At 55.7% G+C, this 14010-nt stretch overlaps 1 protein-coding gene across 2 annotated transcripts in view; it reads right to left on the bottom strand.

The window, feature by feature from the left end:
• Window positions 1-12543: 12543 nt before the first annotated feature.
• Window positions 12544-14010, bottom strand: part of HM13 (histocompatibility minor 13) — a gene marked incomplete at its 5' end in the record, with an annotated part of 43141 nt that continues 41674 nt past the window's right edge. The window contains 2 exons of one of the 2 annotated variants that reach the window (XM_084247170.1): window positions 12544-12899; window positions 13818-13964. In XM_084247170.1, the coding sequence (XP_084103296.1) occupies window positions 12800-12899; window positions 13818-13964 (247 nt within the window). In that variant the 3' untranslated portion in view covers window positions 12544-12799. The remainder of the gene's footprint in view (window positions 12900-13817; window positions 13965-14010) is intronic. The other variant, XM_084247169.1, reaches the window with a different exon arrangement.

The following is a 14010-nucleotide window of genomic DNA, read 5'->3' as shown; positions in this document are numbered from 1 at the left end:
CAGAAGGACTGGGGTACACTGCTGAGGGGAGCAGCGGGCGGCAGGAGAGGTCTGCACGCCATGTGGGACCCTCCTCCGGTGGCCGGGGATCGAACCGGCGCTGCAGAGGCCGCGGGCAGCTTCGCAACCCAGCGCTCAACCGCTGCGCCACCGGGGAGGCCCCCCAAAGGACATTTTTAAAAGTGAAAATAAGGCCCCCCCTCTACGATGCTTGTACATTTATCTATAGTCAACGGTAGAAGAAAACTTGCCCATCATGATGCTGATTGCAAAGGGGAGGGGACAAGCAGTCTAGAAGGGAGCCCCAGGGTGACCAGGCCAGCACCGTCTGTCAAGTTGTATTCTTTTTAATTTTCTAAAAAGATTTGTTTATGCATACAAGAACTGGGGTACAGGCCAGAGGTGTGGGCGATGAGAGGATTCACCAGACAGAGTGAGGAGCAGAACAGGCAGATCTACTGACATACACTGCTGCGGGGAGCAGCACCCCTGGCAGGAGAGGTCTGCTGCGCCATGTGGGTAGCTCCCTGGCTGGGCAGCAAATTGAACTCGTGCCTCAGTGGCTGGCGATAGCGCTGCCTTTAACCTCTGCGCCACCCGGGAGCCCTCAAGTTGTAGTCTGTAAAGACAAGGGAAGCAGATGAAGCAAAGTTCTCAGGTCAGGGCCATGGGAACATGGTATTAATAACATGAATCACTTGTTCTTGGTAATTTTTACGTCTTACTAAATAAAAACTAGGCGGGCAGTGAGGGAGTGGGCCCGGCTGAAGGGCCAGCACAGCTGACGCTTGGAGGGCTGCAGATGGAGGGGTGCGCAGGGGGTCACGAGTGTTAGGTGCTGGAGGCAGGACTGGGGGGCGACGGGCAGGTTGGCAAACGGGCCCCTGGCGGGGGGGGGGGGGCAGAGGAATGCCACGGCCGCCCTTTGCCCCGCAGCCGCGAGCGGCGACTTTGGACGAGCGGGGCGGGGAGAGGCCGCGCACCCCGGGCTTTGTTCGGGGCGCGCGCTCGCCTGAAAGGCATTCCTGGGCACGGTGCCCCGCCCCTTGGGGACGCCCGGCGGCTGGAGCGCCGCGCCGGGCAGATGGGCCGCCCCAGCTTCCCGCGCTCGACCCGTGGGAACCGGGCCCGGCAGGCGGGGGCGAGGGTGAGGGCGCCGGGAACCGCCCCGGGGGAGCGGCGCGCAGATGGGCGGGGGCCGGGGGCGGCGGCAGATGGGTGCGAGGCCGGCCTGGGGCCGGGCGACAAAGGCGAAGGGCAGATGTTCGCGGCCAGATGTTCGTGGGAGGGGGGAGCCTGGGAAAACTCAGCGTGCTGCCCCGCCGCCCTGCCCCCAGAGCCGCTGGGGCGGGCCCGGAGGACGCGCGGCGGGTGCGGCCACCGCCTGGGGCCCCTGGGGAGGCGAGCCCGGGGCAGGGTCTGAGGGTCTCCCTGGTGTTAGCACTTCACCCCTCACCTGCCACCCCAGCCGGCGCACTCTCAGGCTGTAAAGTACTAGAAAGACATCGCAGGAACCTGCGCTGAAAGTCCCTCCCCGCGCGCGCTCCGGGCGAGTGTGGCCTCCGGAGGGGTCAGCCCAAAGCCCTCTCTGCACCGCGGTGACCGCCATCTGCATAGGAGCGCGCACCGGGCCTTTGAATCATCGGGCTTCATTGTCACACTCCCCCAGGGCAGAAGGTGCCCTAAATCACCGCCAGCTGAGGGGCCAGGAGCGCTGACCCTCACTGACCAGTGCCTGGGTGAGGTCACAGCAAGCGGCAGGGCTAGGGCTGGGATGAGGATTCTCACAGGCGGAGGTTCCCAGGTATCTCACCTCCTGTAGCTTCCTGTGCGCTAGAGCGTGACAAACCTCCTTCTGCCACTCAGCCAGCAGCTCTCTGTGGACCACCTGACACATGCCTGGTTTGGGATATTAGAGCTAGTGACCAGGACAGACAGCAGCCTCTGTCCTGTGGGGTTTACATTTGGAGTAGGGGGTTACACAATGAATAGGGCTATAGGTATGATTTGGCCTGATGATAAATATGGAGAACAATCAGGAACGGAGGGCATAGAGGGCTGGGGGAGTGGGCTGCCCTCTTAAATGGTGGTGTGGGGCAGCAGGGACGTCACAGGGTTCTCTGCGGGGTGACATTTCAATAAAGAACTTGCTCTCTCTCTTTCTTCAGCTATTGGGGCTGGGGGGACACTCACTCCAGGCAGTGTCAGACCCATCATCACCTGTGCAAAGGCGTGGCCCTGCCCATCTCAGCCTGTGTTTTTGCATTTGTATAATAACAGCAGTTGGTTTATTAAGACCAGTGCTCTAATCCCTGAGCTGTGGAGCCAGCAGTTGGTTTTAATCACAATTCCTTACCTTTGCAAGAGGCAAGGAAACCCAGCCTGGTTAGGTTTCAAAGGTGGATGAATTTATTGAAACTTATTTTAAAGATTTATTTATTTACACAAGCACTGGGGCACAGGCCAGAGACGCTGGAGGGTGAGAGAATTCACCAGAGACAGAGTGGGGAGCAGAACAGGCACCAAAGTACACTGCTGAGGGGAGCAGCGGGCAAGACAGGAGAGGTCTGCCTCGCCATGTGAGAATGGCCAGGAATCGAATGAGCGCTGCAGAGGCTGCGAACAGCTTCACAGCACTGTGCTCAACCCGCTGTGTCACGAGGGAGGCCCTGGATATTTTTTTTGAGAGGGAGAGAGAAACATCCACAGTTCTCACACATTGCCAAAGAGGCCTGCGAGGAATGTATAGAGTTCCTAGCAGCCTGTTCATAAGAGCAACCAGTGGGAACCAAGCTAAATGTCCATCAAAATGAGGATGTCCAATAAATTATAAAATACCACGTGGCCCTGGGAAATTGAGACAGCACTTGCACTTTCAGGAATTTATACTAAGGACATAGCTCAGATGTGTGAATGATCTATGTAGAGGGAGAACAGCCAGCTAGGAAAAGAACCTGTATGTGGATCACTCGGGGACTCCAGCAAAGGATTTTCTATCCATGCAGGGAATGCAAAGGAGAATGAGCAGACTTCCTGCTACCCTGATATGCCGAGGTCTCTGAGGTACACTGTGCAAACGAAGCAAGTTGCAGAGTGGTATGTTTTGCCTTATGTTCAATAAAGAAGAAAAAGAAAAGAATAAAGATCATATACACATTTGCTTCTCACTAGGAAACTGATCAGGGTGGCTGCGCTGAGGGGGGAAGGGGGGGTGTTTGTAATTTTAACTTTTGTACCACTAGCATGTCTTACCTATTCAACAATGAAATTAGGGGCTTCCCTGGTGACACAAGAGGTTGAGTGTCGGCACTATGAAGCCATCTGCAGCCACTGCGGTGTGAGTTTGATCCCCAGCCAGGGAGCTGACCCATGGTGCAGCAGACCTCTCTTGTCTTGCCCGCTGCTCCCGTCAGCAGGGTATTTCAGTTAGTCTGCCTCTTCTGTTCCCCACTCTGTCTCTGGTGAATCCTATCACCCCCCACACCTCTGGCCTACACCCCAGTTCTTGTATGTGTAAAGAAATAAATCTTTTTTTTTTTTAAAATGAAATTAAGTTAAGATGTAAAGTGAAGAGGTCTGGACCCAGACAAAATTAGTGTGGGAAAATGTCACCTGGACCCACGGGTGGCTTGAGAACTGCTCACAGGCACAGCCACCTGCTCATAGTCACAGCTGGAGCTGGTGAATACCTTGTTACTGGGCTGTCTGGAGAGACTGAGCATGACTAGAATTTATTATTATTATTATTATTTATTTATGCATACAAGAACTGGGGTGTAGACCAGAGGTGTGGGGGGGCTTGAGAAGACACACCAGAGACAGAGTGGGGAGCAGAACAGGCGGGTGGACTAAAACACACTGCTGAGGAGAGCCTCAGGTGAGACAGAAGAGGGCTGCTGTGCCATGTGGGTCACTTCCCTGGCCAGGGATCGAACTCATGGCTGCAGTAGCTGGCAATGGCTGGTGATAGCTTGATAGCCCTAAGGCTTTAACCCCTTCAGTCAATCTGCCTGTGCCACCAGGGAGGCCATGTTTTAAGTTTTTCTGGAATACTTGTTAATGCCCAGAGGCCTAGCAAGTTGTAGTAGTGACTATCTCTGGGGTTGGTGTGTGGGATCATGTGGAGGACTTGGATTAAAGGTGGACTTTCTTCCCCTTTTTGTTGTCTATTCTTCTGCAAGATTTATTTTTCATAATGTTTCCTTGTACTAAAGCCAATTAAAGTAACCTTTCTTATAGAGTACTTGGGAATACAGATCAGCTCTCAACAAAATCAAAATCAGGGCCTCCCTGGTGGCCTACGGGTTTAAGTCTCAGTGCTGTCACCTGTACAGCTTGAGTTCATCCCTGACCTCTCCTGTCTCACTCACTGCTCCCCTCAGCAGTGGATTTCAGTCCATCTGCCTGCTCTGTTCCCCACTCTGTCTCTGGTGAATCCTCTCACCCCCACCCCACACCTCTGGCCTGTACCCCAGTTCTTGTATGCATAAATAAATAAATCTTTAAAAAAAAAGAAAAAGAAAAAGAAAGAAAAGTCTGGAACCAGCCAGGGCACAGTGCCTGGCACAGAGCAGATGCTCAACAGAATCTGAGAAGAGTCAATAGGTGCCATGACCCAGCAAATAAAGATGTGTTTAATTCCTCAACCACTTCATGCATTCACTCGTCAATTATTAAACACCTACTGTGTGCCAGACTCTGGCCAAGTCCTCAGGAGACAGAGCTGAGTAATATGTAGGGTTCTTTCCTTTTCCAGCCTCCTCTTATCCAGGTTCATTATCTAATTCAGTAATTGTGATAATAGCAATGACAGCAATGATCTAATGCGATAGTTAACGTTTCAGGATCTGAGGTGAGGCAAAATTGGATCCCAGTCATGGCCCTGCCGCTTTGGGACATCAGTGGTGCTTAGGGCACGCGGTCATGTCCATCTTTCTCCAGCCTCAGTCTCCTCTTCTGCAATTGGGATCCTAGCAGCCACCTTGTGACAGGGGCGTGGTGGGGCGGTGATGTACCTTGCCTCCACTGTGCCTGGTCCACGTAAAACTGTGGTGGTGGGGGTGACTGGGGGTTTATCACTGATCTTGTAACAGGGAACCTCCCCCTTTCCTGGGGACCACCCTGTTACAATTCCCTGTTACAATCTCACTCTCCATTCGCCCATGTCCACAGTTCCTTGCCCCTCTTACTTACCGTCATCCCCGCTGGAGTCCTCCCAACCACAGATGACTCAGGTCACATTTTGCAGATGAGGAAACTGAGGGTAGAGACTGAAGGCGGGGTGTCAAGGACATGGGTGTTCTCCCCAGATGACTCCCCGGACAAGGGGCAAATAGGGCTGGGAGGAAGAGGCTGTTCTCCTCCACCCTCTCCCTCCCTTCCCTGGGAAAATCCAACAGGTGGTGGGGCCCTGGCGCTGGGGGCCTTTGTGTGGGGGCCTGGGAGGGCCAGAGGGCCCAGTGTGTGTCTGGGAGAAGATGGATGCCTTCATTACCATGTGAATCCTGGGAAACTGCCTCCCGGGCTGGGTGGTAGGTGGGCGTGGGCCTGGCTGGGGGGCTTGGCATTCTCAGGCCTGGACCACACAGTGGCTGGGATGGGGTCCCTGTGGAATCCTGAGGGACCCATTAAAAATAACAACAGATAATGGGATTTCCCCTCTTGTTTAATTTCTCAGTTTAGGACATCTCCATCCTGTGGGGCTTTAATGAAACAGATTGAAAACAAAAAGATTTTTTAAAGGAAGAAAAAACCTTTTCCCCCCCACCCCCGCCGCCCCCCACCCCACCACTGCAACTTTCCCACCAATTGTGCATTTGGGCCTGAACGGTAAAAGCTAAAGGAGCTTTTCACAGCCAGAGTGAAAATCAGCATGTCTGTGGGACCACTGCCCGGCAGCCCCTCCTTGAATGGCTCTTTCATCCTAGGTAAACCCAGGGTGATTAGCAAATAGTTGCTGAGCAAATTGGGAGAAGCTGGTTTTAGGCTTAAAAAAACAAAGGTGTCCTCAATTTGGCTGGTGCAGAAAGCACTGGCCACTGTGACTGGAAATGAAGCTATGGTAGAGAATAACAGTCATCAAAATTAAGACAACAGTAACCAGTGACAGTGTCTCCCCGTTTTACAGATGAGAAAACTGAGGCCTCTAGTTATTTGGCTAAGTCCAACTGTAACAGGGTGGTCCCCAGGAAAGGGGGAGGTTCCCTGCCCCACCCAAGGGAGGGTGGAGCTGAGCAGGAAGAGGAGAAGCTGAAGAGGAGACTGAGGAAGGAAGCAGGATGGAGCCAGGAGACCTGGAGGAGGCGCGTGGAGCCTAGAGACACGTGAAGAAACTGCGCTTGTCTTTTGGTTGTGGACTGGGTGACACAGATGTGGGTGAGACCCGTGGAGCGGTGACCATGGCAGCTTTTATCTTGATGTTGATTTTGCTCTTTTCCTTCTGGGCTTGTCTGATTGTTTCTGACCCTTTGCTGTGGGTCCCCACTGGAAGGTGCTTTAGACTCATGGCAGGCTTTGGGGCCTTGCTCTGGGCCAATCCCATTTGGATGGAGTTTTACCCACGAGGGGACGGGTAACTTTGGGTGCTTCACTTAGAAACTAGACTCTTTGCCTTACCTGTATTGTTTCCTAGTTTTATTAAAGTTCCTTCCCATTAAAGTCTCCTATGTTTTGTGTTGATGCGGCGGATGGCAGAACCCATTTAGAATAGGCAGGTTTGCGGGGTTTGGGCTGCCCCTCTCCCTGTCCTATAACACAACCATGAGAGAATAGCAGTCAGAATTTCAAATCCTGTTTTTCTAACCCCAGAGACTGTGTTCTTCCAGAAGCTTCTTCACAAGATCGGAGAGGGAGACAGATGGAGACCCAGGAAGACACCAAAAGTTTGGGGTGACCTAGGCAGAGGGGAGCACAGACCACAGAGTGAGACTTGGAACAAACACACACACACAGAGACACACAGAGACACACACACACACACACACACACAGAGAGCCTATCTAGCAGAAAGGACCTGGGTCAAGCAGAAGGGGTTTAGCATCTCCCCCACCTCCACACCTTGGTACCTAGTTTTCCAGCCTTGGTCCTGGGCTTTCTCTACTGACCTGGGGTGCATGTGTCTCTCTCCATGTGCTCCCATTCTGGGTTCCCAGCTGAACCTGTGGGCACCTAACTTTTAGCAGAGAGTGCACCTATCTGCAAGGGGCAAGGCATACAGAAGCCATACTAAGCAGAACCAGGGTCCTTTCCCCTCAACCCCCAGGACTGGCCCCAGGAGGCACAGTGCTGAGCCACTTAATCCACAGCCCTGAGAATGGGGGGGGGGGGGTGCGTGGGGGAGCAAAGAGGGATAGAAAGCCCAGGCAGAGACCCCAGGACCTCATCCGCCACCCAGGGCTCTGCCTTCACATGCAGATGACCTGTTTGCCTCACCTGGTTTGCTTGAAAATGACAAAGAGGTTGAATGCTGTCTGGGTGAGGTGAAAACTGACCAAAATGGGGCGGATAAGGTGATTAACTGTGGAAGCAAAATAGATGTCGTAGTATGCACCATAGCCATGATTTGCATTAGAAAAAATTCATAATAAACATAGGAAAAAAATCCTTGGTAAGTTGTTAATAGCAGTCATTTCTGGGTGGCAAAGAATATGCTGTTTTACTTTTCCATTTTTTAACACATTCTAATTTTCTACAAATTTCTGGATGGTAACAAGGCTTCTACAAAGGGATATTTAACGACATGAAAATGACAACAGGGTAGTGGCTTCCTGGAAGCCCAGAGCTTGGGGAGGCTCTTGATTGCTGTTTGGGCAGGTCCCTTCTCTGTGTCTGTTCCTCAGTTATATCCGGAGACCTAGCACTTGGAAAGTGATGAAAACTTGAGGAGGTAATGATGTGAGCACTTGGAATTATGCTGGGCACAGAGTAAATGCTCAGGACTGGCGACCTCTGCTATTGCTGTTCCTTGCAGGTCCCTGACCATACTGTCCAGTTTAGATTGGACACCTCCTAGGTGCTTGCAGGGATGGGTGTGCATGAGGGCTCCAAGCTCGTGCCTGCATAAGTTCACACACAGATTTGTGCTTGCCCAGATGTGGCTTTGTGTACACCCTAAGCGTGTGCATTGCACTCGTGTGTGGGCATCAGGCACGTACATGTGTGTGTGTGCAGGAGAACAGTCTGGGGTGGGAAATGCTGCTTCCATCTCACTACCTGACCAGCACTCTTACCTCCCTGGTTCCACTCAGCCTGAAAGCCAGGCTTCTTCCTGGCACCCGACCAGAACCAGAGATCTTGAGGGGTCTTAGTGAAACAGTGTAATTCCCATAGAAGGGGGGAGGGTTCCAGGTTCCCTGCCCCACCTCAGGAAGGGTGGACCTGAGCAGTGAGGGGAAACTAAAAAGGAGTAGGAAGGAAGAGAGGGCCGTGGGTGGACCAGCAAGACACGTGAACCCATGTTTGCTCGTTGGCCTTGGACTTGCACCAGGGACTGGGGGACATGGAAGGAGACACTTGAAAGAGAAGTTGGTGAGAGACCCATGAGGAGGCTGACAATGGTGGCCTTTATCTTGATTTACAATTTGATTTTTCTTTCCTTTCAGACTTGCCTGGCCCCTTCTGCCCCTTTCTTATGGGTCCCCACCAGAAGGTGCCTGTAGGTTTTCAGGCCACAGTGGCCCTGCTTTGGGCCAACCCTGTTTGGTTGGGTATTTACCCAGGAAGGGATGGGTAACTTTGGGTATTCAATTAGAAACTTATCTTTTTGCACACTAATTCTATTCTTTTTCCTTTGAAGGTCTTACACACTAGAGTATGGTTTTTAAAAATAATTATTTATTTATGCATACAAGAACTGAGGTACAGGTCAGAGGTGGGGGGGGGGAGAGGGGATGGTGAGAGGGTTCACCAGAGACAGAGTGGGGAACAGAAGAGGCAGACGAACTGAAGTAGACTGCTGAGGGGAGCAGCGGGGGAGTCAGGAGAGGTCTGCTGCGCCATATGGGTAGCTCCCTGGCCGGGGATTGAACTCGTGTTGCAGAGGCTGCAGAGCGCTTCATAGGTTGAGTCTTAACCCCTTGTGCCACCGGGGAGGCTCTAGAGTATGATTTGTCTTCATGTTGCAGATTTCAGGACCCATTTAGAGTGTGCAAGGTTTGGGGTCCCGGAGTGCCCCTCAGTCTGCCTCCCAACATTAGGACATTTTTAAGGCAGGGAGTGGTGCTGTGTGTTAAGTAACCCGACTCAGTGGGTCCGTCCTCTTGGGCGTCTGGGCTGAATAAAAGACCCCGCCATGGCGGATCTAGCACCAGCCAGGCATCTAGTCCTGGGGACGAGGAGGCAGTGGACAGCGTCTATGAAGAGCTCCCCGAGGGGGCGCGCAGGCGAGGGGCCTCCAGGAGAGCCTTTGTCCTCCCTCGGCTTCCAGCCCCGAGACAGCCGGGGCCGCAGCGGGCCCGCGCCCCCACAGCGACGTGGGGAGACGCGCCGGACCGAGCAGCCCCGGTTCCCGCGCGGAGAGCGGGGCGCGGCGTGAGGACGCCGCCCGCGGGCCGCCAGGGGTCGGGGGCGCCCTGGGCCCGGGGCCCGCCCCCGGGGGCGGAGCAGGCGCGGCCCCGCCCGAGCGCGGCGGCCTCCGCGGCGGGGCGGGCGCTTCCTGCCGGCGTCGCTGGGCGGGCGGCCCATCTGGCGGCCCCCACGGGGCGGCGCGGGGAGGCGGCCCAGACTCGCTGGAGCCAGGCGCGGGCCGCCCCCCCGCCCGCCCGGAGAGCCCAGGTGTGGCCGCGGCGGGGGTGGGGCGGCGCTTTCCTTCCCGCTCGGCCCTTCCTGACGCGGCCCGGCAGGATGCGGCTCCGCCCGCCCCCCTCGCGGCCTGCGCCTCGCGCGGCGCCCGCAGTCGTGGGGGGCGCGCGTGGGGGGAGGGGCGTGCGGGAGGCGGCGGCCCCGCTGCTGGGACCCGCTCGCTTTCCCCGCTGCGGAGGGGGCTCTGAACCGACCGCCTGTCTCCCAGCTCTGCCGTGCCCTTGGGGATCGCAGGCAGGAGCGGGGGCCCGGGCACCCCTCCCGCCCGGGGGCGTCTGTCAGCACTGACTGGACACCGCCTGCCTCAGCTGCGCTGTCTCGCCATCACCCCGCCGCTCGGGCACAGTGGGCGCTTGCCCTGGGTCCCCTGCTGCCCGACTTGAGTGTCCGGCTGGTACCTGGCGCTGGAGGCCTGAAGGCGCACCTCAGGTTTACCCCCAATCCTGGAGCGTCCTGGAAGGGAGGGTCTTACCCATTTCACAGCTGAGGAAATTCAACCAGGTGGACAGTCCGCCCGCCCCAGTCACTGCGTGGCCTCACGGGGCCGTTCTTGTACAGCCCCCCAAGAAAGGGAACCTGGGATCCAGGTGTGGAAAGTGGATCCAAGTGTCAAAAACACTGAACGACCCCGGTCTTGGAAGTGAGGCAGCAAGTTCAGATCCCCCCAGGGCCTTAATGTAATGTCTCTTTATGTTTCCTTTATCTGTAAATATTATTGCACCTACCTCCCAGGGTTGTTCTAGTTATTAAATGTTTCTAAAATACGCAGCACACCGCTAGCCTAGTTAAGGACAAAGGAAATACATACTGGGGCGCTTAGCAGGGCTGATCACCAGCCCCCTCCCACCCATTGTAGTCAAGGGGACTGAGAGCAAAGAGGGACAACAGATCAGGGGCAGAACTTGGGGGTTTAGAGCAGTTTCCCAAGAATCCTCCCCACCCCGGGGTGAGACTGGCACTTGTCCCACCCAGGGCTCTGCCCAGCCACCCACCCCCGCCTCTCCAGTGTGCAGTCCCAATCCGTGCCCGGCCTGGTGCCATTTTTCCATGGGACTCTGGCTGTGGCGATCCACATCTGGAGTCTAGACTCGGAGGCTCTGCGGGCCGGGCCTACCGCCCGGGCTGGGCCACCGCTGCCCGCTGTTTGCTCAGCTGAAGCTGGTTAATTGGAATTAGAGTGGCCTCTGTGGTGCCGGCTGGCCGGGCGGGCCCTGGACAGCTACTGCCGAGGTCTGTGGAACATCTGGCCAGGCCAGGACGGTCATTAGGTGGCAGGCACCCGGCGCCACTGCCACCTCAGCCTCCGCCGGGGGCCGGTGGTGACTCAATGAGGTCTTTGTGGGCCCTGGGCCGCAGAGCCAACCGTGCTGTGTGACTGGGCTGCCTGCCCCATCTGCCGCCCTCAGAGCGGCCTTGTTCCAGGACCACATGGCCTCCCCTCTGGAGGTGGCTGGCATTGGTAGAGATCTGAAAAGCCCCTGTTGGGGAGAAGGCTTTAAGATTCCCTACCCTTCCTTTCCTTTCGGTAAATTCCTAGACCCAGAGAGGTTGCGTGGCAGGCTCAAAGGTACCCAGCACACCAGCTAGTGACTCAGACCTTAGCAACTCTGAAATTGCCACCCATGTGGGTGGGCAAGCTGCCTCACTTCCCTTGTTGGCACAGTAGGTCACAGCCTAGCATGGTGAGAACTAACTGAAATTCTGTACTGAGGTACTTGGTACCTGTACACTCAACAGCTAGTGAGGTCATTACAAGGATTCTGTTGATTTTTTGCTCATTCTTGTTCTTTAGCTACCTCCAAATTTTTGGAAAATTTCAGCCCCTGAACCTAAGTCTTGGGCCGGAGAAAGCTTGAGCTGGGAGTTAAGAGCCTGTTGTGTCTCAGGTCAGTGACCATCCTCTCCCACCTTGATTTCTTCACCCAGTCACCCCACACCACGCAGGTAGGTAAATGATAGCTGTACCAACTCCTGGTCTTTTCCATCGGGGGTTCTTTTGCAGGCCAGGGCTGTTGTCTTCAGCAAACTCTGCAGAAAATCTGGTCCTGGAATCTCCAGATCTTGGGCATGGATGGCCTCTAAGAAGCACCAGGCTCAATCCCTCCCTAGCTGTCTCTCCAGAGGCCCTGGCCCTTGGGCTGTGAGTGGCCTTGAAGTAGTCACTTTGGGAAGAGTCCCAGGAATGGACAGAACAGGAGTGATGGGACTTTGATCTCCACGGCAACCTAGATTCAGGCATTTTCCAGCTGCAGCCATATGGTCCTGGGGACCAGGAAGCCGCTCCTGTCAGCACACAATAAATCTAAACTCTTCCTAGGGCCCATGAGGGCCTGCCTGTTACTCTTGCTTTCAGCTATGGTCCCCTTGCTGAGCCAGGTCAGTCTTTTGCTGCTTCCTCCCACCTCTTGCTGGAGATGGGGACAACACTGGCACACCTTCCAACATCCCAGTTGCCCCCAAGTGCTGGGTGGTAGGTGGTAAGAAGGGCTCGTGGGCCCCCTCTGCTGGCTAGAGGGCGCCCATGGGGTGCTGAGCTGGCTGACTGACTTGCTTGGGCATCCAGGACAGCCAGGGCCCAGAGGCTGGGTTCTCGCCCCAGGTTGCAATACTGCACAGTTGCCAGGGAGGGGCTTATAGGACAGTCTCTGGGTGGGCACTGAGGCCTAGAGATCCTGATGCAAGATGCTGGGTGCAGTGCAGTGGCAATGGGATGAGTCTTTAATGTGAGGCAAAGTCAGTCCACAATACAAAAAGCTAAAAATCAGACCCACTTTTCCCACCTGGCACTTGGAAGGGGTGGGGGAAACTGGGGCTTCCTTAGCTGGCAGGGGTGAGGAGGGGCAGAGGAAAGCCACAGAAGGGGGGAGGCCCCTACTGGAGGGCTCCGGTGCCCCGCCCTGTCCTGGAGTTGCCTGGGCTCCGGCAGCCTTGCCTCTGCAGGCCCGCGCTGGTCCAGCCCCCGCCTGGCCGGTCTGGCCTCAGAGGGTCAGACAGCACCGCATCATTTCTCCTTCTTCTCCAGCCCCTTCGATGCTGATGCCTCTGTTCCTTCTTTGGATTCTGTCACTGCCGCTGGATCCGTAGGATTTGACTCCTCATAACTGACCAAAAAATGGAACAATAAAAACAACACATTTAAAGGAGGATTCAGAAGCTCTGTGCCCCGCCTCCCCACCATCCGAGGGGAACCCCACGGCGCACACTGGAGAACACCAGTCCCACATCCGCTGCCCAGCACCTTCCAGTACTTGGCCCCGGCCCCACCGCGTGCCCTCCTCCGAAAGGCTGCTCTGCTTTCACTGTGCCTGGTAGTGCCAAGAGGTGGCAAGGGCAGTGGCAAGTGGAGGAGAGGTTGGGCTTGGGCTTGTGCAGGCCAACTTTAAGCTTCTTGAACCTTCCGCTGGAGAGAGTGGGAAAAAAAGGGTGGCCAGGACAAGGCTATGGGAGAATGCTGCCTCCCAGGACACATGGCAGGAGTCAAATAGCTTAGCTCCAGGGGTGCGGGTGGGCAGGGGGCTGCTCTACTGGCCAGGGGCACGGGGCCAATCTTGAAGGCGGACACCCTGGCTTTCCTCTTACTACGGACTCTACTTATTGAGCAACTGAGTTCATGCTAAGGACAATACCACGTTTCCTCACCAGATCAACTCCCCGAGGCAGGGATGTGCCCACTTACAGATGAAGAAAGAGAAGCTTGGAGAGAGGAAAGTGACTTGCCCAGGGAGACAGCGATATACATGTCCGTAAGTATATGTATATAAAATACAGTGATGGAGACATACTCTTAACCGTATCTCCTGCTATATGACGTGCACTCTCATGTGAGGACACAGGCAGCTCTGCGGCCTTGGGCCCATGGCCGGGTGCAGCGACTCCTTGGTGGTTGTGGATGAGCTGCCTCTTGCTGCCCGCCCCTGGCCATGCTCCCTGCCCCGGACACTGGAGCTGGGGTGTCAGCCCTACCTTGGGCCCCGGGACAGTGGGGGGAAGCGGGCAGGTGGGCACCCACTGGGTATTACATGGCGCTGGGATTCTGCGGGCGCCGGCGGCGAGGGCCAGCTAGCTTCTGCTGCATGGAGTCGGCCAGGCTGGCTGGGGAGCCCGAGACTGTGGGGAAGTGGGTGAGCCTCGGGGTATGAGGCAGGATTTCGGCCGAGGACTCGTAGCTGCGTAAGAGACAGACAGACAGACAGGAAAAAAAAAGATGGAGAG

Source organism: Talpa europaea (assembly GCF_964194135.1).
Source record: "Talpa europaea genome assembly, chromosome: 11".
Taxonomy (NCBI): Eukaryota; Metazoa; Chordata; class Mammalia; order Eulipotyphla; family Talpidae; genus Talpa; species Talpa europaea.
Note: the sequence above shows the minus strand (reverse complement) of the source record. Positions and strands in the feature narration are given on the sequence as shown.